The sequence below is a fragment of the Glycine soja genome, chromosome 8, assembly GCF_004193775.1.
Source record: "Glycine soja cultivar W05 chromosome 8, ASM419377v2, whole genome shotgun sequence".
Lineage (NCBI taxonomy): Eukaryota > Viridiplantae > Streptophyta > Magnoliopsida > Fabales > Fabaceae > Glycine > Glycine soja.
Window position 1 is genome coordinate 23093488 of NC_041009.1, and position 25525 is coordinate 23119012.

General features: G+C 35.8%; 2 protein-coding genes and 1 non-coding gene across 3 annotated transcripts in view; 2 read left to right on the forward strand and 1 right to left on the reverse strand.

Moving 5' to 3' along the window:
* Positions 1-202: 202 nt before the first annotated feature.
* On the reverse strand, positions 203-2078 carry LOC114424268 (transcription factor DICHOTOMA-like). Its single transcript, XM_028391104.1, has 2 exons — positions 659-2078; positions 203-545 (listed from the first exon to the last, which is right to left on the reverse strand). Exons 1-2 carry the CDS (start codon positions 1713-1715, stop codon positions 490-492), a joined length of 1113 nt encoding a protein of 370 aa, XP_028246905.1. The 5' UTR covers positions 1716-2078; the 3' UTR covers positions 203-489.
* A 6328-nt stretch (positions 2079-8406) lies between these two features.
* LOC114424793 lies at positions 8407-8513 on the forward strand. Its single transcript, XR_003669093.1, has one exon. It is a non-coding gene; the product is annotated as a small nucleolar RNA R71 (small nucleolar RNA).
* Positions 8514-25249: 16736 nt separating this feature from the next.
* Positions 25250-25525, forward strand: part of LOC114424040 — a 48098-nt gene continuing 47822 nt past the window's right edge. The window contains exon 1 of the mRNA XM_028390909.1: positions 25250-25272. Within this exon, the coding sequence (XP_028246710.1) occupies positions 25250-25272 (23 nt within the window). The remainder of the gene's footprint in view (positions 25273-25525) is intronic.

A 25525-nucleotide genomic window follows, 5' to 3' on the forward strand; every position in this document is an offset into this window, starting at 1 on the left:
TCGCTAAGGTAAATCAGCAGATGCATGCCTAACATTTATAGTTCAGTACTTCAATCAAAAGCAAAAAGATCTTGAATTTTCTTCTGCACATCCTTCTCCTCTTACAATGACCAAAGGATACAGCTACTTTAAAAGTTTCCAACAATTACTAATAAATATATATTGTTCATAAACTAATTATATAAATTAAAAACATTGAAACTTACTGGAAAGAAAGGTCGGTTATTGATAAATACAATAGACCCTTATATATAATATCAGCCACACTTAAAATATTGGTCAGAAATTATACACGCAGCATCCTTTTTTGCCAACTGTCACATGCCTTGGCTGAGATCTAGAGCAACAAAAAAATCAGTACATTGTAGAAAGGAAATATAGGACAGAAAAAGTTACAGGTAGAAAAACACAGAAAGATGCCTCCATGACCATGATATTCCTTGGCAAAACACTAGAGACAATCATCGGATAATACTGAAAACTAAGATATTAGCTTGGATGAGGATTGGTGCACTCCTCCCAAGATTTTCCAAAAATTTGAAGCCCTAAAATTCAAGACATATATAGGACTGTAAGTATCACAAAGATCACAAGCGGTTTCATGGGCTAAAAAAAATATCAGCTACTTGTTCATGAAAAAGAAAAACTTATGACTTACCTGTAGATAGATTCATGCTGGCTATTGCACAAAAGGTGGAGCGTCCATTAGCACCATTATTATTAGCTTCCCAATTTGGAGACAGATTGGGGAAGGAGTGGTAGTCACTGTTGTTTACACTTGCTTCCTTAGGGATCACAGCGTTTTGGTGATGAATGGAAGACATCAAAGTGTGTTTCAACTTTCTTCTGATGACAATGGATTCCTCAATAACATTGAAGTCATCATCTCTTGGCACTTCTCCACCCACATCTTGAGGATGAGGAGGCTGAAGGGGTGACCTTAATTGGTTCAGGATTTGAGGGTTTTCAGTTGCAGGGCATTTTTTCTTCAAGTCTTGCACCTTCCCTTCGCCACTTATGTTGCACAATACCTTGCTACTAGTCCTTTGCCTTGCTCTTGCCCTTGCTTTTTCCCTAGATTCCTTCATCTTTGCTTTAACACAATAAGCTGCAGGTTCTTTCAACTTTCCCTCTTCCAAATCTACCCCTTGTTGTTGGTGTAGGTCTTGGTGGATGGTAGAAACCACTTCACCATCCGAAGATGAGGAGAATTCGAAGCTATCAGCACTGTGCTTGCTTCGAGTAAGCTCCTTGATTGCCTTCTTGGACTTTGTGAAGAGCCAGTCAAGGGTGTTGCTGGCTTTGTCAAACCCTAACATGTCTTGAAGATCGAAGAACTTGCGTGCGATCTCAATGGACAACCTCACCCTTCTGTCCCTCAAACCCTGAGATGTGTGAATCTTGCTGTGCCTATCTTTTTTGGTTGCTTTCTTCTCTGGTTTATTGGTGATGCCATAAAGGGCACCACCGAAATCCTGATTCAGTATTGCACAATCTGCAACAGCCCAATTGGCTAGTGTTTCTGGGATTATTGGAGCATGGTAATGAGAGGGTATGTAGGTAAGAGCAAGTGGATCGCAAAGAAAGGTGTTGCTGGAAGAAGAATTTTCAGGATGAAGGAGAGTAAAAGAAGGGTAGGGTGAAGTGGAAGAAGACGATGAAGAAGGGAAACGAGGGTAAGAGCCTGAGGAGGTGTAATTAGTGGAAGGGAACATGTTTACATATGCAGATTTTGCTATTTCCAATGGGCAGAAACCCTAGACAGGTTCTGGAGAATAATGAGGACCACACCAAACACAAGAAGATGGTATCTTATCTATCTTCCCAGTTAGCTTCCTTAGCTCTAAGAATACACCTTTTTTTTTATACAATGTTTTTGTGTGTATATAAGGGAAATTAACTATTTGCTAAATTAATACTAAAAATCATCCGAGGGGGGGGGGAAGAAAGTGGTTTGAGAAAGTAATGATGGAACTGTGGTTTGCTTTGCACAGATTCCATTATACTGGCAATACAGCTCCATATTTATTTATCAGGGTGTGTGTGCTGGTCCAGGACCATGCTCGCTCAAAGGGGTGGGGTGGGGTCTGGAGAGAGAGAGAGAGAGTAACAGTAACACATAGGATAAGACACACATAATTGGTGGATTGTGTGCCTCATTATGTGGAAGCAACGTAAGCAAGAGAGGGTCAAATCATTCAGCTTTTGAGCCCGTTAATATATGTGTATACGTATATGGGTGATATGTGCGTTGGGTTTAGGGTTAAACGTGGTTTGTAGAGACTTTGAAGAAATGGGATAAAATTTAAAAGTAGGTTTAGGTAAACAATGATGATTTCCATTCATCTTTATTAGTCTATGTATATATACTATCGTTTAATCACGTATCTTTTGTTAATGCATGAAAAATTTGTTAAGTTTTACTGTAAGCATCTTAAAATTATATCAATAATTAATATTTTCTAAATAGTTGCACTACTAAAAAATACGCTTTTAACATTCATTATTAAAGACTTTTAACATCGATTATTAACCGATATTTAAACTATCAACGTTAATTTATCAACATTAACATCGATTGTTTAAAAATCTATGTTAAAATAACCAATGTTGTTTTACTCTTACCAACATCGATTTTTTTGAAAAATCGATGTTGTCAATAAACAAAACACAACATCGTAAGAAGAAAACATCGGTTTTTTTTTATTCTAAAAATCGATGTTGTTTTATGATTTAATTTTAAATATTGTATTTGTTTTTTTAATTAGCAACCTATAGTAATTTATTCTGATCACAACTTATCATTTAAAGTTGTATAAAAACGCATAAATCAGTCATGCACCAAAAGTTATAAACAAAGTATATCAATATATCATGTACCAAGGGTAATTATAAACATTTATAAACAAAATAATATATTATAAATAAAAATGTACAAATTGATAATATATGAGAGTAGTAATATACTTTAATTACAAATAAAGCCAGAATAAAACAAAGTTAGAAGTTGCATTTGCGAACTCAAATATAATTTGAGTTTCAGGAAAAAAATTTTGTGTTTGTGCAAAAGTCTTCCATTCATTTCCAATTTTTGTTGTCTTCCTATGATGATTATAAATTATTCTACACTCCATCCCTTCCAAGTTCAGATGAGTGAATCTTACAGTTTTTATAAATGAGTACACGGTACTTGACACATCCTGAAATGCAAAAGAAATTCATATTAGATAACTATAGTGGTACAAGGAGTGTCATTTAGGGAAAGCTTTTGGTTCAAAGCTGTTTTTGAAGATGGTGAGGAGAAAAACACTTTGTCTGGGTCAAGGTGACCTGACGATTTCTAGTGAGCCCGTAGAACTCTTTAAGTTGCGTCCATCCAACAAGTAGAGTTGGGCTCACCAAATCTTGGTTATATGTGACAGAGTGCATGTTGCCACTAGAGTGTAGTAAATGTCGTGTAAGCTCTAGTTCATCTTTCCATCTTATAGCAAATGACTTACTTCACCGTAAGGCTACATTTAACAAACAAATTAATATAAGCAAAAGTACTATTATATATCAAGTCATATTTATTTTAAAATAGTCTTAAAATAATTTATAACCTGATCAATAACATGAACATTGTTGAACATTTCATCTGATTCTTTGTTAACACTACTAGAAAATATAGATTTAACATCGCTAGGTTAACATCGGTTTTCGACAAAACCGATATTAACATAAACACGGTGACATAATTGTAAATAATGTGTATTAGTTCATATCGGTTTTCTGAAAAACCAATGTTAATGTATGATAAGTTAACATTGGTTTCTTCTAGAAAACTGATGTTAACGTTAACATCACTTTATTAACATCGGCTTTCAATGAAAAACTGATGTTGAACTTAAATTTAAAAATATCAGAACACGAGTCCTATTTTCCTCGCGCTCTCTTCTTCTTCGACTCAACTCTGTCTTCGCGGCTCTGCCTCTTCTCCGTATGAGCTCCGTCTTCGCGACTCTGCCTTTCTGTGAGTAGGTATTTTTTTGCTTATTTTTCAAATTTGTGTCTTTCTCTGCATCTTTTTGTGTTGAATACCATGGTTGAGTTTGGCTCACTTCGCATGGTTGAGGTTTTGCCAAGTGCCATGGCGGAGTGGCATGACATTGCCTCGACTATGGTGGCTGCAACATTCTTGGCTAGACCTCGCATGACTGAGTTTTGATAATTACATTTAGCATGTTGTTGTAGTAATAATGTTTGTGCAACAACATGTTTAGGCTTTAGTTATGTGGGTGTATGTTTCTCTTCTCTCTGTTTGCATAACATTAACAACCCCTCACTCAATCTTTTTTATTTCTAGGTAAAAAGTTTGAGTTAAATTGAGTAATTGAGTCTTGGTTAAAATATTTTTGGGTCTTACGTATTTGAAATATTGGGTTCTTCAATGTCTTTCACTACCTACTGTTGAAATTAGCATATGCATAAGTAGTATTACTGGGTTTTGATTGTATCCTTGCACTTTTATCATTGACAAACAAAAATGATCCATTGGTTTTATTTTATTTTTCAATTTTAATACATATATCAGCCTTTGTTGCTTGTCTGTTCAAGCTGTCATGGAAATTCTTGGTCTTCTACTTGTAGAATTTGGAATTCTCATAGGCTTCTAAACAGATCTCATCTAGCTCACTTAGTTGCAACTTCCTTTCCTCTCCAGCCTGATCAATAGAGAAGTTGTAGGTCTTTACAACCCAATAGGCTCTATGTTCTATCTCTACAGGAAGATGACATGTCTTGCCAAAGACAACCCGATAAGGAGACATTCTTATGTGTGCTTTGTAGGCAGTCCTATGCGCCCAAAGAGCATCATCCAGCCTGGTGCTCCAATCCTTTCTATTCGACTGCACAATCTTCTCTAAGATCCTTTTTATCTCTCTGTTTGAAATCTCAGCCTGCCTATTAGTTTGGGGGTGATAAGGTGTGGAAATTCTGTGCACGACCCCATACTTTTTAAGCAAGGCATACATGGATCTGTTACAAAAATGGGTGCCTTGATCACTAACGACGGCTCTAGGGACTCCAAACCTGCAAAACAGATTAGATCTAACAAAATCCACAACAACGTTAGCATCGTTAGTTCTGGTGGCTTTGGCTTCCACCCATTTTAAAACATAATCAACAACAAGGAGAATATAAACAAAACCAAAAGAGACAGGGAAAGGCCCCATAAAGTCTATACCCCAGACATCAAACACCTCACAGAACAACATGGGTTGTTGAGGCATTTGCTGTCTCCATGAAGGTGAGTCGCCTGCTTTCTGACAAGGCTCACAAGTGCTACAGATTCTCTACACATCCTTGAAGATGGTGGGCCAATAGAAACCACAGTCAAGCACCTTGCGAGCTGTCCTCTGTATGCCAAGATGGCCACCTGGTGTGGAAGAATGATATGCCCTAAAACTATACCGTGTTCTACAATGAAGTGACATTTTTCAAAATTCAGCACAAGGTTAGTTTCAATGCATCTATTAAGAACTTTATCCAGACTATCCAAACATGCATCAAAAGAGGATCCATAAACAGTAAAATCATCCATAAACACCTCTATGCAACTCTCTAAAAAATCACTGAAAATGATAAGCATACACCGCTGGAAAGTGCCAGGGGCGTTGCATAGGTCAAAGCGCATCCTCCTATAGGCAAAAGTGCCAAAGGGACAGGTGAATGTGGTCTTTTCTTGATCCTCAGAAGCAATATGAATTTGTAAATAACCAAAAAAACCATCAAGAAAATAGTAATGAGACATACCTGCCAAGCGCTCAAGCATTTGATCAATGAATGGCAGGGGAAAATGATCTTTTCTGGTTGCCTGGTTCAGCCTCCTATAATCAATGCAGACTCACCAACTGTTCTGCACTCTTGTGGGGATAAGATTATCCTTCTCATTCATGATCATTGTGAGGCCTATCTTCTTAGGAACCACTTGGATTGGACTCACCCACTAGCTGTCAGAAATGGGGTAGATGATTCCAGCTTGTAAGAGCTTGGTTACCTCCTTTTTCACCACATCTAGAATAACGGGGTTGAGTCGTCGTTGTGGCTGCCTCACTGGCTTAACTTCATCCTCTAAAAGTATCCTATGCATGCAGGTAGATGGGCTAATACCAGGAATGTCTGCTAAAGTCCATCCAATGGCTTTCTTGTGCTTCTTGAGCACTAGCAACAACTTCTCCTCTTGCTCAGCAGCAAGGGATGCAGAGATGATCACTGGAAAATTTTCCTTGTCCTCCAAGTAAGCATACTTGAGGTTTGCTGGTAAGGGCTTCAACTCTGGTGTGGGTGGTGGCTGAACAGTAGGAGACGAAGAAGGTTCCATAGCCTGTACCTCATAAAGCAAGTAAGAAGTATATGTACTTTATGCAACATGGTTAGTGCATTCTGACTCTAAAAAATCAACATCAAGAGGTACAACACCCAAAAATTCAAAACCTGACTCAAATTCAAATTTACTCTTAGCATAAAAATCAGAGACAGGATCAAATTCAAACTCAGATTCAGATTCATTGCATGAGGAATAACAAGTATGCAGATCAGATAAAAATGGATGTTTCCTACCATAAAGAGAATCAAAATCAAACACATAATCATCAACAATCTGATCAAGTATCTCAGCACGAAAAATAGATAGATCCTCAGAGGGGTGTTTGATGGCATCAAGAATGTTAAAATGAACAACAATATCACCAAATTCCATAGATAATGTGCCAGCATAAACATCTATCTTGGTTCAGGTTGTTTTCATAAATGGCCTGCCTAAAATAATTGGAACTAAACCACAGGAAAATCCCTCTTCCATATCAAGAACATAAAAATCAGCAGGAAAAATAAGTTCACCAACCCGAACCAACACATCCTCTATGAAACCTGCGGGGTAAGCAACACTTCTATTTGCCAAATGAATCACCACATCTATAGATTGCAAAGGTCCAAGAGATAAAGAATTGAAAATGGACAGAGGCATGACACTAACTGATGTGCCTAGATCTAGCATGGCATTCTCAAATTTGTTGTTCCCAATAATGCAAGGGACACAGAAAGTACCTGGGTCCTTACATTTCTCAGGAATGTGAGGAACAAATTTACTTATTAATGCTGACACATTTTTGCCCATGCTAATCCTTCCATTGCCTTTGAGCTTCCTTTTGTGGGTGCACAACTCCTTTAGAAACTTGGCATATCTTGGAATTTGCTTGAGGGCATCTAGCAGAGGTATGTTCACCTCTACTTTCCTGAAGGTCTCCAAGATCTCCTTATCCACTTCTTCCATCTTTTTTTTTGGAATTGCTCTAGGTGGAAATGGAAGAGGGACAGGAGGCTGCTGCAAGTCAAAACTACTAGAAGAAGGTCCACCTGCATGAAAAATTTTGTTAGCTCCCTCATGATCAGGAAGCTTTCTCTTTTGTGCAACTATCTCGTCCTATTTTTTTAGGTGTAGAATGAAGCTTGGCAGGTTCAGGTGCAGGTGTTGCTGCTGGTGGAGACACTTCAATTTGCTTGCCAGACCTCAAGGTGATGGCACTCACATTTTTCGGATTCTGCACAGTTTGTGAAAACAATCTGTCAGAATTTTGGGACTAAGCTTGGTTCAATTGAGTAGTCATCTGCCCCATCTGATTTGTCAGACTCTGAATGAAGGCTCTTTTTTCTTGTTGAAATTGCATATTTTGGATGGTAATTTGCCTCACTAACTCCTCTAAGGAAAGTTGAGGAGGAGCCTCGGTTGCTTGTTGTCTTTGTTGTTACTGCTGCTGCGTTGGAGGAAGAACATATGGCTTGCTTGGACCAACAGTATTCTGAAAAGGAGGGACAAACTATTCTTGTTGTGGAGGGCTTGCCCATCTCAGATTTGGATGATTCTTCCAACTTGGATTGTATCTGTTGCTTGAAAGATCATAATTATTATTCTGCTGTTGTTGGTTTTGCTGCTAAGGGGGTCTATTATAAATGTTTTCAGCATAAGCTTCAAGTTACTCATTGACTCCAGATTGCTGCAAAGAAGGACAAAGATTTGTATGGTGATCTGCAGAAGAACATAGACCACAAACTTTTGCAACAGGTGCAGATGTAGATTTCTGATTCATGGCAAGCTGAGTTACTAGGTTGACCAAGGCATCAAGTTTTCCCTCAAGCTTCTCATTTTCAGCAGATGAAGATGAATCCGTGGCCACCTCATGGACTCCTCTAAGGACAATAGCATCATTTCTTGCACTGAATTGTTGGGAGTTGGAAGCCATCTTCTCAATCAAATTCCTAGCCTCAACAGGTGTCATATCACTAAGAGCTCCACCACTGGCAGCATCAATCATACTTCTCTCCATGTTGCGAAGTCCCTCATAGAAATATTGCAGGAGTTGCTCAAAAATTTGGTGGTGAGGACAACTTGCACATAATTTCTTGAATCTTTCCCAGTACTCATACAAGCTCTCTCCACTAAGTTGTCTGATGCCTGAAATGTCTTTTCTGATGGCAGTGGTCCTAGATGCAGGGAAGAATTTCTCCAAGAACGCCCTCTTAAGGTCATCCCAACTGGTAATGGACCTGGGAGCAAGGTAATACATCCAATTTTTTGCCACTCTCTCCAGAGAATGAGGAAAAGCTTTTAAAAAGATATGATCTTCCTGGACATCAGGGGGTTTCATGGTGGAACAGACAATATGAAACTCCTTAAGATGCTTATGAGGATCTTCACCTGCAAGACCATGAAACTTGGGCAGCAAATGTATTAGTCTAGTCTTGAGAACATATGGAACACCCTCATCAAGATATTGAATGCACAAGCTTTCATAAGTGAAATCAGGTGTAGCCATCTTCCTAAGAGTCCTCTCACGAGGTGGAGGTTGAGCCATGTTCTCAGTATGAAAGTTAGTAGTCGAATACTCAAAATCAGAATGTTCAGAATCACCAGCAACAAAATACTCAGAATGCTTAAAATGCACAGAATGATCAGGATGCACACTATGCCTAAGTAATCTATGAAAAGTTCTATCTATTTCAGGATCAAAAGGTTGTAAATCACCAGGATTTCCCCTAGTCATGCACTATATGCAACAAATCATGTGTTTCTCAAACAAGCACCAGGGGAGGGTTAAAACTACAACTATAGTCAAACGATATCCAAATGAGCTGGAATTTTGTGAGCAACACCCTAAAATCATGAAAAGATAGCACAAAAATTTTCAGACAAAAATTCAAAGTCTAACTATGAATACTGCCTAAGGAAAGTTTAGAAAAATAGGACAATAATACTTGAAAAATAAAAAAAACTTGGTAAATTGCTGATTTTTTGAGTTTGGGAAGCCTCAACCGGCTAAAGCAGGTTGTCATAGTATGGGAAAATTTTTTCTACCCCAAATGCATATATAATAGTAGTCATTTTGATACCCGGAGCAAAAATTATGGTCGTTTTAAGTTTTGCTAAAAACAAGTTTCCAAATTTTTTGTCTCTCTCAAATACAGTCACACCAAGTGCTTCTGGTATTTTTCACACAAAATATGGACCAAAAGAACCCACCACACAAAAAATCAGCCAAAAATAACAACTCTAACTATCAAAACAAAAATCACCAATTAAATTGCAAAATCAGTCGCTAATTCTTAGTCGCTAAACACTGTTCATAGCATTACACAAAAAAATCAACATTACACAACATTACACAAAAAAATCAACATTACACAAAATCAGTCGCAATTTTGTGATCAACTGAAACAGGGAAGCGCTAAACAGGGGACGCGACTGAAATGCGAAACAGAACACTACACAAAACAAAACTACACACACTCACACACTAAACAACAGAGCTAGACTCTAAACAACTAAGCACTATTATGAACCTTTGGACCACTACTCCCCGACAACGACACCAAATTTGATTGAGGTCGTATCCGAATCAAATAAACATTAAAAATGCAGTATCTAGGAAGTGATCCTAGGTTGTCTCTCAGTGAGCAATGATAAACCAAACATTCATAACATATGTTAATCAAACAGTAACAAAGTGGGGGGGGGGGGTGTTTGTTTGTTTTTGTAAATTAAACAGCAAGCAAACTTGAATAAGAAAATAATAGAATTAAAATATGTTGTTTCCCCTTGATTCAAAAGCAAGTCTCTTATCCTAGATTACGAAAATTTATCCCTAATCAGTTCAATCACTTAATCCAACCCCAAATTAATTTACTAAGCAAAAATTAACATAAGGCTGTCATTATGTGATTAAGCAACACATACACCAATTATCACTCTCACATGTCCATTAAGCATGAACGAAATTGTTCATTAAGCATGAATATAAATTAAGCACAGAGACAATTAATCAAGCATTAAACATGCATGAATTAATAGCAACAAATACAAAGCAATTGGTGAAGGGGAAAAACTGAACAGAATTCAATAGTAATAACAAAACCTCAAAGAGAGTTGTGCTTGATCCTCAAGAGAAAATAACACTGGAAACTCAGCCTTCCATTAATCAGCAGAAAATGAAAACGAATTCAAGGGCAGAAGCAGAAAAATGAAATTGCAAATTGAGGCAGAAAATGAAATTTATTGCTACGTGAACAGTGTGCGTGAACAGTAACATGCAAAACCCTAAAATTCTTCTCCTATTTCCACAGTCTCCTCCCTACTAAAACCCTGGTGTTGTTATATATGCCCTCAGCCCCAAAGCTTATAAATCTGTTTTAAAGTCCAAGCCCAAAAATGAAATAAAATAAAACTAGGCCAAATAAAATAAAATTGGACAAAATAAAATAAAATTGTCTACTCTTTTCAAGTCCAAGCCGGTTCAGCCCAATTCCGGATCCAAGCCTAATTGCTTATAATTCTCCTGAAATTAAATTTAAAACACAAAATTAGTCAAGTAGGCCCAAATGATAAAACTGCATAATTAATTTGACAATTAAGGCTAATCAGTAATTAAAATGGTGACAAAAAAGGTTAAGAAATAGGAAAAAATAATGACACATCATAGGCCAAGAAGATACTGTGTCCGATGGGTATGGAGTATTAGAAGATTTATGCTAGCCCTAATGATTGCATATTGTACATACATGAGTTTCAAGAAATGCACAAATGCCCTAGGTGTGGGGTATCACGGTACAAAGTGAAGAATGATAACGAGTGTAGTAGTGACAAAAACTCAAAGAAGGGCCCCCAGTGAAGGTGTTGTGGTATCTTTTGATCATTCCAAGGTTTAAGCGTCTGTTTGCTAATGGAGATGATGCAAAAGACCTTACATGGCATGCAAATGGGAGAAACTGCGATGGAATGCTCTGTCATCCGGTTGATTCCTCCCAGTGGAAGAAGATTGATTGTTTGCATCCAGATTTTAGCAATGATGCAAGAAATCTTAGGCTTGGACTTGGCACTAATGGAATGAATCCATATGGCAGTTTAAGCACTCAACACAGTTTGTGGTCAGTTTTGCTAGTAATTTACAGCTTGCCTCCTTGGTTGTGCATGAAGTGAAAATACATGATGTTGTCTATAATGATATTGAGCCCAAGACAACTAGGATCGATGTTTATGTAAGTCCCTTGATTGAAGACTTGAAAAGGTTGTGGGACGAGGGGGTTTCATGTTTGATGGGTTTCGAAATGAGACTTTTGATTTGCGTGTAATGCTTTTTTGTACCATTAATGACTTTCCAGCATATGGGAATTTGAGTAGGTACAATGTTAAAGCCATCGTGCATGCCTCATCGGTGAAGAAGACACAAGCTGCATACAATTGCAACATGGTAGAAAAACAGTATACACTAGGCATCAACATTTTCTGAAACCTTATCACTCTTACCGACAATTGAAAAAATCATTTAATGGAAGTCAAGAGCATGAAAGTGCGCCGATACTGTTAACTGGTCACCATGTCTTTTAGCGGGTTCAACACCTGAATACTATATTTGGGAGGAAAAGGTCGATTTTGTTTGATCTTTCGTACTGGTCTGATCTAGATGTTAGACATTGTATTGATGTTATGCATGTAGAGAAAAAATTGTGATAGTGTCATTGGGACCCTTCTTAACATTCAAGGCAAGACGAAAGATGGTTTGAATACTCGTCAAGATCTAGCTGAGATGGGTATACGAGCCCAGTTACATTCAAGGTCTAATGGTAAAAAAATATTCTTGATACTTTGTCTAGAAAGGAGAAGATGAGTTTCTGTTAGTGTCTGCACCATGTCAAAGTCCTACAAGGATACTCTTCAAATACTAAGAGCCTTGTGCAGTTGAAAGATCTAAAATTGGTAAGCTTAAAGTCTCACGATTGCCACATCTTGATTCAACAATTGTTAGTCGTGGCCAAACGAGACATTTTTCCTAACAAAGTTAGGCTTGCCATAACTTGGTTGTGCTTATTCTTCAATGCCATATGTAGCAAAGTCTTTGATCCTATCAAGTTAGATGAGCTGGAAAACGAGCCTGCCATTATATTATGTCAGTTGGAGATGTATTTTCCTCCTGTTTTCTTTGACATCATGGTTCACTTAATTGTTCATCTGGTCAGAGAAATCAAATGTTGTAGTCCTATTTATTTACTGTGGATGTACCTGATTGAGTGATACATTAAGATCTTAAAAGGGTATACAAAGAATCTACACCGTCCGAAAGCATCTATTGTGAAAAGGTACATTGCAGAAGAAGCTATTGAGTTTTTTTTAGAGTACCTTGAAAAGGCAAAACCTGTTAGGCTTCCCGAGTCTCGGCATGACGAAAGAGTGGGAGGTAAGGATTAAAAAGGATTGTATGTTATCATTCCAAGTGTAGAAGATTTGCAACAAACTCATTTATATGTATTGAATAACAGTAATGAAGTTTTGCCATACATACTTCGCCATGAAGGTTTAGTGAAGGAAAGTAATCCAAAAATGTCGAAGAATAAGGTGTTGAAAGAGCATAACAAGACTTTCCTAAATTGGTTTAAGGATACAATCTTTGGTGACGATAATGCTTCTGAAATGTTGAGAAAGCTAGTAGATGGGCCTAAAAGAAATGTTATAACTTGGCAAGGATATGATATAAACAAGTATTCCTTCTATATAAAAGCACAAGACAAGAAAAGTACAATGCAAAATAGTGGGTTACCCTAAGGGCTGAATCTCAACACTTCGCTAGTGTACATGATGACAATCCCCGTGTAGCTTCTATCCCTTACTTTGGTTTTTTGAAGAAATTTGAGAGCTTAATTATGTCAAATTCATTATCTCTATTTTCAAATGTAAGTGGGTTGATAGCAATATTGGTGTGCGGACCGATGATGTAGGATTTATGTTGGTAGATCTTAAGAAACTTGCTTACCAAAATGACTCTTTCATCATGGCAAAACAAGCTAAACAAGTATTTTATGTTCAAGACCCTTGTGATGAAAAGTGGTAAGTGGTTATACACAGGAAGACAATTGGTTTTGATGTTGAAGATGATGATTCACTCATTGATACTTATATTAGTCCTTTGTCCACACAAATCTCGCCTAATGTCATCAGAGAAGAAGAAACTGACAACATTCATGCAAATCGTAATGATCATGATGAAGGAGAATTAATTAACATCGTCTAATGTAACTTTTTTTTATTATGTACTTCATTTTAGTCCATTCAACTGCATAAGCTATTGAGTTTTGTGATCATCTTGAAAATTAATGGTTTTTTTCTTTACAGGCAAATTACTACACCACCCAACTCTCCTCCTCCTCCTCCTACTGATGCAGCATCACATTCCCCTTCTACCTTGAAGCGGACAAGAAAAGCCACATGCCTGAGATCATTGGTTACTAGACCAGTTGGGGCGGAGAGACCCCTAGTCCATGTGGATCCTGTGACCGAGAAAACCGACGGTCCCCACAGAAAGAAATTAAGAACATATTTGGGGATCGTCACTTGTGATAAGGTGGATGTGACATACAGAGAATTGGAAACAAGTCCCTGCTGCCGAGAAGGATTTGATATAGGAGGATATTCAGGAATTTTACTTAAATGTTGCATGTTGTTGATTAATAATAAAATTGTAATTTAGTAACAATAAAATTTAATATCCCATTAATAATAATAAAATTTAAATGTGTCAGGCTGAATTTGATATCCCTGAAGCATCTGATTTGAAGACAAAAAAAGAAAATACAACATTAACAAAGAGAAGTGGACCCAATTTTGTCAAAACTGCCAAGACCCTTCGTGGGAGGTAACTTTGTGATTTTCATTGTTTTAAACTTTAAATTTACTTATTATTGTCAGTAATAATGATTTTGGATAAAGTTTAAGTTGTAAAGGATGTGCGAAAGAAGGCACGGGCCATTCATAAATAAAACACTTCCCCTCACATGTTATCTCGTGGGGGTTATGAATGTCTAGAAAATAAGTTGATGGAGGAGAAGAAAAGCAAACAACTGGATGAGCTGCTAAATCCGAAAGCACTGACACCATCATTGATCCTCCATCTTCTATAAAACGACACGTGAAGTGGAAGATGACTCGCACCAAGAAAACTGACCAAATGACGTCTGAGCCAGCAAAGGAAATTGATGACAAGATTGTAAGTCACTTTCAATTGTCAATTGCAATTATTTATATTTATTGTTTCATTGAGTAAACCAATAAATGTGTTTGTTACAGGATTCCTTGGAGGGAGCATGCCTTACAGGGTTCCTTTGTCGCCCATGGACGTCAGGATGTACTGACTGTTGTCATTGGGTGACCAGAACACTCTGGTCGTGTTCATGTTGCTGGAGCCAGTGTCACGATCAAACAATATTTTGGACCGGCTCTAAGGACCTCTCGCACGTCTTCGTTTATGGCTCCCAAAGCCTTGGAGCAGTTGACGCAAAAAATCAGGGACCAGCTGGAGGAGTCGATCACAAGAAAAGTGACTCGAAAACTAATGTTGTCCTTCAGCCATATACAATCCCAATTTCAATCGTTGATACAATCATAGGGACTCACAGTGCCTCCTGAGCCCGAGGTTGGTCCTTCAACTACTCATGTCAACACAAAGGAGAGTTGTGTTGATCCCTAAGGGAACGACCCAGACATGGGTGACTCAGAGAAATGTAGGTTGAACGTCGAAGAAAATCCTCCTCGCCTAGTTTCCCTAGGAAGACTTTATGAGGGATCGAGAACTGTTCACAACATCCCTTTGGGCAATGATCAACTCAAGGTTGGTGTTGAGGAAGTTAGAGATGCAGATGCTCATATTCCTATACCCACTCAAGAGGTTCAGTTAGTTGGGCAGACACTTAACACCTTTATTGCTTGGCTGACACATCTTGTGAAGCGTTTCTCAGAACATGTATTTCACTGTCACTAAATGTTTTTTTTCAATTATAGTATTCACTGTCATTAAATTATGTTAATCAACTGTGTTGGATAAACAGGGAGTTGTGGGACCGGTGAAACCTGCAGATAGGTCAGATCATGATGTCGATGATCCCCTATATCTGATGACATTGACCATCTCACAACTTTTTCTAAAGTCGTTGCAAGTTATGTGGGATGCTATCGTGTTTGGGTTGTTTGATGACAACTTCCCCTTGTACATAAAGCATGAAGATCTGTCTGAAATAGTACACGGTGGTCAATGTCTTAACATCTCTATTATACAATTGTGGATTTTGCAAGTCACTTTACATTATTTTTATTACCTAACTTATTGTTTTAAATTCATACATAATTTACTTTATTTTAACAACAATAGGCATATGATTGAGACAAGTCTGCGAGCGGGGAATTCCGATGTGTATGAATTCCTCGAGCCACAATCCATATAAAGATCTGGGCAATCACAATTTAAATTAGAAAGTTATATTAAGAACTAAATGTAGAATTCAAAGAGGGATGTGTACCTAGGAGCCTACTTAAATGGGTAAGTTAAATTGAACAAATGAATTTAAATAATGTATAATAGTATAATAACTTATATTTTTCTCCACTACAGTGCACATTGGCAAATGGTCGTCATTTTGCCTAAGAAAAATGTTGTCATCTAGTTTTGTTCATTGCACAATAGGCCAGACAACTACCTGAAAGGAATTATTAACAGGTTAGTTATATTTTTCAATACATTTACATTATCATTACTCGGAAACATCAATATTTTAATTGTATAATATGCATCCATGTTTGTATTGAACAGTGCTTTGAAAGGATTTGACGATAATCCACAAAGTAAATCCAAAGTTGCTGCTAGGTGGATTGTTGTTAAAGTAAGTCATTTAAACAATGCTTCTAATTATATTTTATTATTGTGTAGACTAATTTGTACTTAACATTGAATATCTAAATTTCATAATGTATTTAGTGTAATAGACAAAAAGGAAGGACCGAGTGCGGATATTATGTCATGCACTTGATGTCAACTATAATCTTAGGAATTTTCAAGAATAATTGGGAAACAGTAATTGTTTAATTCAAACGTATTTCATTTTGTTATAATTGGTATTATATATTATTAACTTATGTTTTATTATATCATGTAGTATTTCAATGATGCTAGACAATTGGAACCAGAGATATTGAAGGTGTTTCGCATCCAGTGGGCAAACTACTATTTGAAGGTTAAAATGAAACAATTAGTGTTTAAGTAATTTTGAAATTGTAGTTTAGTTAATTTACATTTTTTACAATTCATGTAATGTATGCACATTAAATATTCTTTTATTCATAGTAAATATTCAATTTTTATGGAATTTTTGCTAAAAATTGTCTGAAAACAGACTGAAATTTATCTGTTGTGATTCTACTTTTAAATTTGCAGGTTAATTTAGGATAATTAAAAAAACAGACAGTATATTAAAAAAATCCAAAAAACAACATCGGTTTTTAGTAAAAATCGATGTTAGTTTGGACTCACAACCGATTTTTAAAAAACCGATGTTGATTTGTACTACCCAACATCGATTTTTTTGAAATTGATGTTTTTCACAAAAACCAATGTTGGGTAGTACAAATCAACATCGATATATTCTAAAAACTGATGTTGTATGTATAAGTTAACATCGATTTTGGTATAAATCGATGTTGATTTGTGGATATTTGACATTTTTTTTATAATTCTCACTATACAACATCAGTTTTCAAAAAATCGATGTTGTCATTTTTATGTTAACATCAGTTTTCCAAAATCGATGTTAACGATATTACTTTCAATGTTAGTACTTTCAACATCAGTTACTAACCAATGTTGAAAGTCCTTAACAACCAATGTTAAAATCCTATTTTCTAGTAGTGTAATCTTCATCATTATGTTAGTCATTTTCTTTCAGTTCTGTTGATGTTCATTCGTGGTCGTTTAGAATATAAACATGACATTAATATGCATGATACATTTGACATACCAATATGATATTCCTATTTTGGGGGCCTAAGGCTGTGACATAATTCTCACTCCAGCACAAAGTCCCATTAACAAGCACATACACATAGAACCATGCAAACAAGAAACAAAACTGTGCAACCAAAGCCTATTTTCTAGTCGTATGTACATGAAGCTACTACCATATACATGACCCATAAGGCCACAACAAAAATAAAAAACAAACAGCAACATTACCTTAGCTTACGAACACAAGTTGCATTAGAGAATCACAATAACATTTACACCATTATCAATTTCAGAGACCAAATTTTTAGACATAAAGCAAACGCGTTGCGATGCCATCACCACCTCATCCATGTTTTGTCTTCTTGAAACCAAATAGGGATTATTTGTTGCGAGGTATGGAGAACATGAAATGCGGCTAAGGTGGTGATGATAGAATGTTGGAATGCGAGGAAGAGGGGGCACGAGGAAGAGGACGTGCTGACAAACTTACCTACTAATGGAGCAAACACGGTGAAAAGGCGCGAGGAGGCGAACAGACAAAAACACGAGGAAGAGTGCACGCGAGAGAAAATATGGCTCATAGAGGCACTTCAGATATTTTTAAATGTAAGTTTTAACATCGGTTTTTAGTAAAAACCAATGTTAACTCAATCATGTTAACATTGATTTTTCGAAAAATCAATGTTAACGAAGTCACATTATTTACAATTTTGCCATCACGTTTTTGTTAATATCGATTCTGTCGAAAATCGATGTTAAGTAACGATGTTAAATGTATATTTCGTAGTAGTGTTGACATTATAATTTTTTCACACTACTATGCATAGAGTTTAAACTTTATATTATAACACTTTTTGTAACTCTTATTTTATATTTTTTCTCTGTTATACAAGTATTTTTTATTTTCCCATATCTCTTTCTTAATTATAAAAGTAGCTATAAAATATTATTATAGCAAAAGTTTTTCTTTTATTTTTTTCCTTCACTTTTATTATATCTTTTTTAATATGTTTTTTATTTTAATTTTTTTAATTATTTTTTTAACTTGGATTGGAGGACATGCATGTTTACATGTCAAATATATATAAATTATACTTATATAAATATACAAATAAACATTAGTATTACAACTAAGCCACATATTGTAAAAAATAATGTTTTAAAAAAAGTTGTAGTTAAATTTTATTCAATAGCTTAATACAATACTCATGCATAAACTCTTTACATTTTTGTGCACTTCAAGAGTACTAAAATTAGTAATTATACAATTGATACTTTTACAATTTTTCCTTTATCAACCTCAAATGTGTTGAAAATCATTCTTAATGAAAGAAAGGGTGTGGCTACCGTGGACCAATCTTAAGTGATCCACCGGTAAACCACTTTATTTTACTGGTAATTCATAGCATAGAACATTGTAACTAGAGTTAGTTAATTGGTTAATTTCATGTAACTATCGTTAGTGGAGTTAGTTAAAAGTTAGTTATTCTTATAACTAACTATATAATTTGTTGTCATAACCAATTTCTGTAGGCCAATTCATTTTTTTATTCACTTGCTTTCTTCATCGTTTTCTTTCTCTGCAAGCTTCTTCCATAACTTAGCATTCATCCATGGAAGACATGTAGTTTATTATGGTATCAATGAAGAGCTCTGTTGTGCAACTCTTTGTTTTCATCCATTGAAGAACTCTATTGTGCAAATTTTTGTTTTCATTTCTTCTCTAGCTTCCTTTCGATTCCTTCATCATGACAGACAATTCATCAATGCAAGATCAATCTTTAAACATACATAGTCCATATTATCTTCATCCAGGAGAAAATCCTACAACAACATTGGTTTCTCCAGTGCTTAATTCAACAAATTACAACTCATGGAGTAGATCAATGCTTATTGCATTGAGTGCGAAGAATAAAAGTCAAATTTATCGATGGATCAATTCAAGGATATCCATCGAACCATACACTTCATACAACTTAGAAGAGGTGTAATAATAGGGTTGTTCTTGGCTTGTTCACTTAGTTTCACATTCGTTTAGATAGAGCATCCTTTGGATGGATGATGCACGAGACATATGGAAATATTTCAAATGGAGATATTTATAGGGGGATTTGCTGAAAATCTTAGAATTGCAACAGGATGTGGCATCCATCAGGCAAGGTGATCAAACCATAATTGATTACTTTACAAAATTACGTGTTATTTGGGATGAATTGGAAAGTTACAAACCTGATCCAGTGTGTTCATGTGATCCAAAGTGTATGTGTGATGTTCTCACTAGTGTTATGGAGAGAAAGAAAAAAGATTGGGTTATGCAGTTTCTTAGAGGTTTAAATGACCAATTTAACATGTTAGGTCCAATTTATTGATGATGGATCCATTGCTTAGCATAGCTAAAGTTTTCTCATATGTTCAACAAGAAAGACAACTAACGAATAATGATGTAATGGGAAACATGAGCTTGATAAATGCAGTTAATACCAATTCATCCAATTCAGGTAGCTCATGTACATATTGTGGTAAGGAGAATCATACTGCTAATAAGTGTTACAAGAAGAATGGTTTTCCTCAAAATTATTTTTCTAAAGGAGGAAGAGGAAACCAAGGTGGATTTGGCAGAGGCAAATCAAGGGGAAGGGGAGGCAAGCTTTGTACACATTGTGGTCTCACTAACCACACTGTGGATGATTGCTATAGAAAGCATGGTTACCTTCCTAGACACAAGTTTTATAAGTCCTAAGGATCTAACATCAATAATGTCAGTACTATGAAATGTTGGATCAAGTGGCATTGGAATAATTAAGAAGGGCGGGTTGAATTAATTATTAACGAACCTTTACTAATTAAAAAATCTATCCTTCTTAATGTTACCAAAAGTAAAAGCAATAATTAAAGTGCACATTGGAAATTAAAAGAGTAGGGAAGAAGAAGACAAACACAGGAGATTTATACTGGTACGACAACAACCCGTGCCTACATTCAGTCCCCAAGCGACCTGCGGTCCTTGAGATTTCTTTTCAACCTTGTAAAAATCCTTTTACAAGCAAAGATCCACAAGGGATGTACCATCCCTTGTTCTCTTTGAACAACCTAGTGGATGTACCCTCCACTTGAACTGATCCACAAGAGATGTACCCTTTCTTGTTCTCAGTCACAACAACCCAAGTAGATGTACCCTCTACTTGTACCACAAAGGATGTACCCTCCAATGTGTTGAGACAAAGTTCTCAGGCGGTTAGTCCTTTGAAACTTTGTGAAGGGGGAAACAAAAGAATTCTTAGGCGGTTAGTCCTTTGAAATCTTTTGTTTATGGGAAAGGGAAGAATCAAAAGAATTCTCAGACTGTGTCATTTTGAATTCTTTGACAAGGGAGAAGGGAGACACAAAAGAATTCAGGCGGTTAGTCCTTCGTTCTTTTGGAAAAGGGAGAAGAGAGACACAAAAAGAATTCAGGCGTTTAGTCCTTGGCGAATTCTTTTTGGCAAAGGGAGAAGGGAATGAAAAAGATGAATAGCACACGTTTTGTTTTCAAGGTTTGGAAAACCATAAAAATTTAGAAAGCTTTTGGCAAAGGAAGAAGAAGAATAAATTCAAGAGGATGCTTAAAGAGATTCAAAGGTTGTAAAGGATTGTAATGATTGTACTTAAAAATGCAAGTTAAGGACTAGCTTTTATAGATTCTTCATGTCTAATCAAGAAAACCATTAGAAGAGTTATAACCTTTAGAAAAACTTGAAAACCATTGGAAGAGTTACATCTTTTGATTTTTGTTCAAAACTTATCACTGGTAATCGATTACCAAATCATTGTAATCGATTACACAAAGCATTTTTGTGAAAAGATATGACTCTTCACATTTGAATTTGATTTTCAATGTTCAAACACACTGGTAATCGATTACCAATATATTGTAATCGATTACACCATTTTGAAATTGATTGGAACATTATAATTCAGTTGAAAGCTTTTTGAAAACAAAACTTGCCACTGATAATCGATTACAATAAACTGGTAATCGATTACCAAAGTGTAAAAACTCTTTGGTAAAAGGTTTTGTGAAAAATTCATATGCTACTCAATGTTTTGAAAAACTTTTAAGTACTTATCTTGATTGAGTCTTTTCTTGATTCTTGAATCTCGAGTCTTGAATCTTGTTCTTGATTATTCTTGATTCTTGATTCTTGAAAACTTGAAACTTGAAACTTCTCTTGAATCTTTCTCTTGATTCTTGAATTGTTCTTGACTCAATCTTGAAATCATTCTCATAGGCTTTTTGTCATCATCTTTGTTATCATCAAAACACCTTGAATCAATCTTGATTCATCATCATGAAGCAATGAAGCTTACTTCTACATGAAAGAAAAAGGTGATGGCTCAGCTCAAGAAAGAAACCAAGAAACACAAAATGAGGATGTGGAGTTAACCTCTCAACAGTACAAGGCTTTGATGGAACTACTACAATAGCAAAACATGAATCACAACAATTCACATGTGAATTAGATTGGTATTGTCAACAAAAAAGGTAGTGTACTGTCCATTACTTGTTGTGTAAGCAAGACCAATCAAGATGAGTGGATCCTTGACTCGTGTGCCACAAACCATGTCACAACCTTTCTATATTTGTTTTCCATATGCAGAAAGATAAATCTTGTGATTGTTAGACAACGTAATGGTCATAGTGTCACTGCAACTCATGCAGGCAGAATCCAGTTTTCTCAATTTTTATACCTAAAGGATGTTTTGTACATACCTAGTTTCCTATTCATTTTGATTTCGGTATCCAAATTGATATCTTTTTATCCTGTAAACTAATTTTCATAAATGACAAATGTTTCATACAAGATATGCATAACCTACATATGATTGGTACAGTTGATATATATGGTGGACGGTCTTTATAGACTTAAGATGGTTCCACTTAAGCCTAATAAGAAGTATAACTCAAATTCCGTTGATGTTTCTGTTAGTCCTAGAGTTTCTACTATCTCAACTTTTTCATGTAATAGGACACCCATAGATTTATGGCATTTCAGACTTGGTCATCCATCTTTTGAAAGATTGTTATTGTTAAAACAACCTTATCCCACTTTCACTTCTAATAAACAATTCATTTGTGAAACTAGTCATCATTTAAAATAGAAAAGATTATCATTTCCTAATAGTGATTCTCATTCTTCTTGTGCTTTTGCTCTTATATATGTGGATATTTGGGATCTTTGCAATGTAACTTCTTTGAATGGTTACAAATAATTTCTTATAGTAGATGCTTATTCTATATTTCTTTAGATTATCCTTGCAATGTAACTCCTTTTTAAAGAAATTTGTTGTCAATGTTGAAAGACAGTTTGAATTAAAAATAAAGGCCATTAGATTAGACAATGAATTAGAGTTCATTATGAAATATTTTTATAAGGATACTAGTATTATACATCAATGTTTTTGTGTTGAAACTCCCCAACATAATGTGGTTGTAGAAAGGAATAACCAACATCTATTAAATGTAACTTGATTATTACTATTTCAGTCCAATTTACCTCATATTTTTTGGTCCTATGCCTTACTCCATTCTACTATTATTATTAACCGTTCGCCAACTTTTCTTGGTAATAAAACTCCTTATGAAAAATTGTATGGAACCAACCTATGACATTGAATCCTTAAGAGTTTTTGGTTGTCTGTGCTTCTCTAGCACTTTAGAAGCTAATAGAAGAAAGCTTGACCCAAGGGCCGCAACTTTAGTCTTTTTAGGTTTCAAGCCACACACAAAAGATTATATCATTTTTGACCTTGAAACCAGAGCCATTTCTATCTTTAGGAATGTCATATTTTTTTAGGACTGTTTTCCATTCACAAGTTAGAATAAACCAAATCCTATTACTGTCCTACATGTGCCTACTTCTTCATTCCAGATCATTGATTAGCCTAATGATTCCCTTTTGGAGTCAAGAAGTGATTCTGTCAAGTTTGTACCCAATGATAATTCTAATTCTTCAACTCCTCAGCAGACCATTCATACACCCAGAAGATCCTTGAGAGAAATACATTGACCAAGTAAATATAAAGACATTCGTGTTACATATCCATCATCAATTGCTTCCAATCCCTCTATAGGTAATAGTCTGTATCCTCTTAGTTTTGTTCTTACTTATCATAGACTATCTCCCTCCTATCACAATATTTTTTCCTCTATCACACAAAGTGTTGAACCACAACCATTCAGTGAAGCATCTCGAGATCCTAATTGGATTGAGGCCATGAATGTAGAGATCAAAGCACTAGAACTCAATAATACTTGGGTTCTTACTGATCTTCCTAAGCACAAATCAACAATTGGTTGCAGATGGGTGTATAAAGTCAAGCATAGATCTGATGGTTCAATAGAGAAGTATAAAGCTAAATTGGTGGCCAAGGGATACACTCAAGTAGAAGGATAGGACTATCTAGAAACTTTGTCTTTAATGGCTAAACTAACCACAATGAGACTTTTACTGGCTTTAGCTGCCATTAATCAATGGTATCTCAAGCAATTGGATGTGAACAATGCCTTTTTAAAATGGCCAGACCAGGGCTGTTCTACAAGCCTCAAAGGTCATTATATGGTTTGAAGCAAGCTAGTAGACAATGGTATGCCAAACTCTCATCCTTTATGTTTTCACATGGATACAAACAACGTGCTTCTGATCACTCTTTGTTTATTAGACATGGTTCCAACAGAATTTTTGTCTTGTTAGTCTATGTTGATGACATTGTCTTATTAGGCAATGAATTATCTAAGATTCAAAGGATTACTTATTTGTTGGATGATACTTTAAGAATAAAGGACTTTGGAGATTTAAGGCATTTCTTGGGGTTTGAGGTAGCCAGAAGTTCTAATGGTATCAATCTTTGTCAAAGGAAGTATGCACTAGACATTCTTAATGATTCTGGCATCTTGGATCTAAGCTAGTGTCTACTCCTTGTGATTACACATCTAAACTGCATCAACACTCAGGACTTCCAATTTCAACATAGGAAGCATCTTCTTATAGGAGATTAATTGGGAGATTGATTTATTTGACTAATACTAGGCCAAATATCACTTATGCAATGCAACATCTAAGTCAATTTGTTGCTAATCCCACTTCTGATCATAAACAAGCTGCTTTTCAAATACTCTGATACCTCAAGAGGACTCTAGGTGCAGGGATTTTCCTGTCTGTTGCTAATTCATTTAAAGGGTGTTAGTGATTCAGATTGAGCTGGTTGCATTGATACTAAGCAATCTATCACTGGCTATGCTGTCTACATTGGTGATTTATTAATTTCATGGAAGTCTAAGAAACAAGCTACTATTTCTAGAAGCTCCACAGAGGTTGAATATCGCGCTTTAGCAAGTGCTACTTGTGAGCTACAACGGCTTACTTACTTGCTCGAAGAATTGAAGATCAAATTTCAGAACCCTATTGTCCTATATTGTGATAACAAATTTGCTCTTCATATAGTAGTTAATCATGTTTTTCATGAGAGGACCAAACACATTGAGATTGACTGTCATATTGTTCGTGAGAAAGTACTGAATGGTTTTGTGAAGCTTCTTCCTATTTCTTCTGCAAATCAGCTAGCAGACATTTACACTAAGGCTCTCATGCCTGGTGCATTTCAGTTTTTGTATTCCAAGCTATGACATTCCTAGCTTGAGGGGGAGTCTTAGCATATAACATTGTAACTAGAGTTGATTAATTGGTTAAGCTCATGTAACTACAGTTAATGGAGTTAGTTATCCTTATAACTAACTATATAATCTGTTGTAATAATCAATTTTAGTAAGCCAATTCATTCTATGGTGTTCACTTGCTTCCTTCATAGTTTTCTTCCTCTACAAGCTTCTTCCATAAGCTTAACATTCATTCATGGCATACATGGAGTTTATGAGTAATAGCAGGTATGTTAATCGGTTATCATATATTTGCATTAATCATTAAAAATAAATTTTAAAATAGTTAAGTAATTAACAATTAATTAAAGCTTTAATTGTTTTAATTTGAATTCTCTCTCTTTCATTCTCTCTGGACTCTTTCATTCCCGTTTCCTCTTTGGCACTGTGGTCAGCATCCCCTCTTTCCCCTTTTCCCTTTCTTCAGCAACAACACAAACACAAACACCAATAGAGAATCCAAAACACAACACACGCGCTG

Bases quoted from the DNA above. Each gene is read 5' to 3' on its own strand.
- LOC114424268 (XM_028391104.1), bottom strand. From the start codon at position 1,715: ATGTTCCCTTCCACTAATTACACCTCCTCAGGCTCTTACCCTCGTTTC. The intron at 546-658 runs GTAAGTCATAAG...CTTGAATTTTAG, and splicing joins CAGCATGAATCTATCTACAG to GGCTTCAAATTTTTGGAAAA.